Here is a 3,450-nt window from a genome sequence, read left to right as displayed (position 1 = left end):
ATACTAGCAGGGTTGAGGATCCTTCAATTTGTTTGTCATTGAAGCAGTGGATTGGAGGGTGAGTCTCGGGTGTGCATGGAATTTTAATTCCAACTTTTACAACCGTTTCAGTGCCACAGTCACATGCTCTCCTCAGCATTATTATTTTGTTCTGTCCTGTTCTCTGAATGAATTTGTCTGTTTGTAGCGGAGGGGTATGTAACCCCAGCACCCCAGCTGTTGTAGAACTACAACCCCCATGAGGCATTCCAAGGCATGACTGGTTTTGTAGTTTTCGCCACAGCTGGAGTGCCAGGGTTGCCAACCCCTGCTGGAGCGGAAAGGCTGATGCTTTATTCATCCGAAAACTTAAGTCACCCAATTATTCCATCCTGTACATATGCACTATGCTTCTTCTGTATGGTACCAAGTAGGCTGTGAGAAAGGAATAAGGTAACAGACGGAGACTGGGGAGCTGGTTTTTATGACCGTGCTGCGTTTTAGAGGACAGGTATAGTAGCCCTGGGGCATGTGGGGCCTTGATGAGATCAAATGGCAGAAAGCATGAACTGCCAACTGAGCAAATTCCTCTCCTACAAAAGGCCTATTCTCCCCAGCAGTCCGGTTCCTCTCTTCTTACTGTAAATTCTTTGACTTCAGACTTACCAGCAAAACGTATTGACTGCTGAAGCAACACACAGCCCCTCAGATTGTACACCTCCCATCCACATAGCTGTGGCATCCATGTCGTGTTCAAATGCCCAACATACTTGCCTTGCTGTCATTGATCTTGATTTCCCCCCCTGCAACTTTGTTACCAAACTTGAATTCATACTATTTATATACTATTAGCAGCCAAGCAAACTTGCTAAGCCTTGCAAGAAACAATTCATAGAGGTCAGGAAGTGTATAGACTCCTTTTTTTCCATAAACAAAAACTTACCAGTTTTGTTTAAGGAAACCATAAACAAAACCAATGGACCTTGTTGACCAATGAGCGCTCCCCATTTGATAGCATTATGAGCAGTGTAGCTGTACAGACTGCTACACTGGCTGGTGGGGACTTTAGACATGTAAGTGCACCTGGGGCCAGGGGAGGTTACGGGGTGCTGTGGGCAACTTCATTTTTTTCACATATTGGGAGAAAGTGAACTTACCCTTCAAGGCTGACAATCGCTCTCAATGCCCGTTGCCTCATTGTTATCGCTTAGTGAGAAGGCCCATCATAGGGATGTACCAATAGGAATGTTGGCAGGAGACATGGCCAGCTATATGTTGGGGCTTTGCCTGACCAGCTGCAGTAATGCCCAGACACCCCCGTTTTAAAAATCATCCTTATGTGGCCGACTTGTATTCGTACCCTTTAAAAGCCAAAACTGAACGCTCCTCATTTATACAGAGTTTTTAATATACCGGCATAAAAGGAATATATTTTCTCTGTCAACTTCTACGTAATCTAATACAGTGTAACAAAATAGAAATCCATCCACTTTATATACAATACTTTGGAGGAAAAGTACAACAACAAAAAAAAATATTTTGGTCTTTACCAAATAAAAATCTACAAAGTCCTTGTTCAGATTCTTCTTTTCTTTTTTGTTCCCAAATTCCTTCAAATAAAAGCAATGCTCTGTCCTGGAGAAAGTTCACAAAACACGCAGAGGTGGAAAAAAATTTCCCAGAATTCTCGAAGCTTCTATATTCTATACAAAAATATCCAGATTATATTTATTTTTGTTCCGACGCTATTAAATAAAAATGCTGAAAAAGAGGGGGAGGGGAGGAGGGGGATAATCCAGTGTGTAGCACTCATTTTGCCTCATTAGAAGTTCAGACAAAAAGTAACGTTGTTCGCACAAAAATTCATCAGCTGGTCTAAGGTCATGGGTGGATCGGGGGTTTGGTGGGCACCGTGATAGTGGTTTGGGCAGGTTAGGCATTGTAGTCCAACAGGTAAATAGCCAAAGATGGAGGTCCCCTCATCTAAACTCCAGAGCCTATAGGAGGGCAATGTGCGTGTGAAGGAACGGAGACACTTAGTGGTTTTATATTTTCCCCTTCCCTCTGTAGTGGTTTTATATTTTCCCCTTCCCTCTGTACAAGTGACGTAGAATAGAAAATGAAAAGGTCCAGCAAAATCAGCAGACGTATGTACACTCTATTGTGTCTCCAGCTTATCTAATGACCTCAAATCACGGTATACAGAGTTCTTTAATACAAGTGCCATGGACAAACTTCCACCAAGGGAAGAGAACCCGATATTTTGTTCTACAAAGGTCCTTTGAACTGGTTCCCGGACAGATGTTGCCTGATTGAAGGTTTGGAATTGGCGGCATCTCCCAGTTTTCTCCATACCACCTGCAAACAGAGAAGACAAATGTGCGTACATTAATTACCCCTCCAGACAGATACATAATGAGGCACGTAAAAGCTCAAAGAAAATATTTGGGTTTTGGATACGATTTAAAGGGGCCCTGTCACCAACTTAAAAAAACTGCAGATAAAAGCACAGGAAGATCAACTATTCCAGAAGCTTACCTTTAAGCCTCATTCACACGAGAAAAGGCCGGCGCGTACAGCTCCATGTTGCGTGCACAGTCGTATCGGGCCGTATCCCGGGAAGGACAGGTGCTGCGTGTGATTAGTATAAAATGTATTTCAGTACAGCGTTGCATGACAGAATAAATGTCAAAGTACCGCAGCGCTGAACACTGAAAAATGGCCTGGATGGGAAGGGGGTGTAAACATCTGGTCTTGAAGCGGTTCTGGTTTAACTCCGGAGTTTAGTGTCATTTTAAGGGAAGATTGTTGTTGAAATGAAGGGTCTGGCAACAGGGTCTCTTTAAGGCTGGTTGAACAAGGCACTGCCATGGATGTTGGTCTTTAGCCACACATTGGGGGGGAATTTATCAAAACTGGAGCAAACAGAATCTAGCGCAGTTGCTAATGGCAACCAATCAGAATCTCCCCTCAGTTTGCTCAGGTAAGATTTGAAAATGAAAGAGAGAAGCTCATTGGCTGCAGTGCAAATCCCCCCAGTGTCAACATAGGCTTAAAGCAGCAAGTGTGAGAGCCACTCCAGACGAATTGTATACAGCTAGAGCCAGGAAAACCCGACAGTTGCTGAAGCCAGTGGGTCAGGCACCGTGTCATTTTTTAAAGAAGTGAAGCAATGGCAACAATCCTCATTTCCACATAAAGCACACTTTAAATCCACATAGACGAGACAGCGGTGGTATGTCCCTACGTGAGGTTACCAGTGAAGCGCTGGCTGGGACAGTATGTACTTACGTTGCACATTTCTCGCACGATCGCCTTCTCCTTCTCGCTGAGGTCCTCCTCATAGCTGTCTGGTGCCTGCCTGTCCAAATTTTCATGCACTTCTAGCACCTGCGGAGAAAATAAAGAGTTTTATTCACAAGGCTGTACCATTGACCACTGAGTCTTCTAATGGGGAAAGGGGGGGGGGGG

General features: G+C 44.1%; 1 protein-coding gene across 2 annotated transcripts in view; it reads right to left on the bottom strand.

The window, feature by feature from the left end:
- Positions 1-2,066: 2,066 nt before the first annotated feature.
- LOC108795068 (coiled-coil domain-containing protein 85C-like) overlaps positions 2,067-3,450 on the bottom strand; it is a 110,912-nt gene continuing 109,528 nt past the window's right edge. For both annotated transcript variants that reach the window (XM_018566250.1, XM_018566249.1), the window contains 2 exons: positions 3,271-3,369; positions 2,067-2,337 (listed from right to left, as the gene is read on the bottom strand). In XM_018566250.1, coding sequence (XP_018421752.1) covers positions 2,248-2,337; positions 3,271-3,369 — 189 coding nt within the window. In that variant the 3' untranslated portion in view covers positions 2,067-2,247. The remainder of the gene's footprint in view (positions 2,338-3,270; positions 3,370-3,450) is intronic.

This window comes from Nanorana parkeri, unplaced genomic scaffold (genome assembly GCF_000935625.1).
Source record: "Nanorana parkeri isolate BGI_ZX_2015 unplaced genomic scaffold, ASM93562v1 scaffold928, whole genome shotgun sequence".
Classification (NCBI taxonomy): Eukaryota; Metazoa; Chordata; class Amphibia; order Anura; family Dicroglossidae; genus Nanorana; species Nanorana parkeri.
Note: the sequence above shows the minus strand (reverse complement) of the source record. Positions and strands in the feature narration are given on the sequence as shown.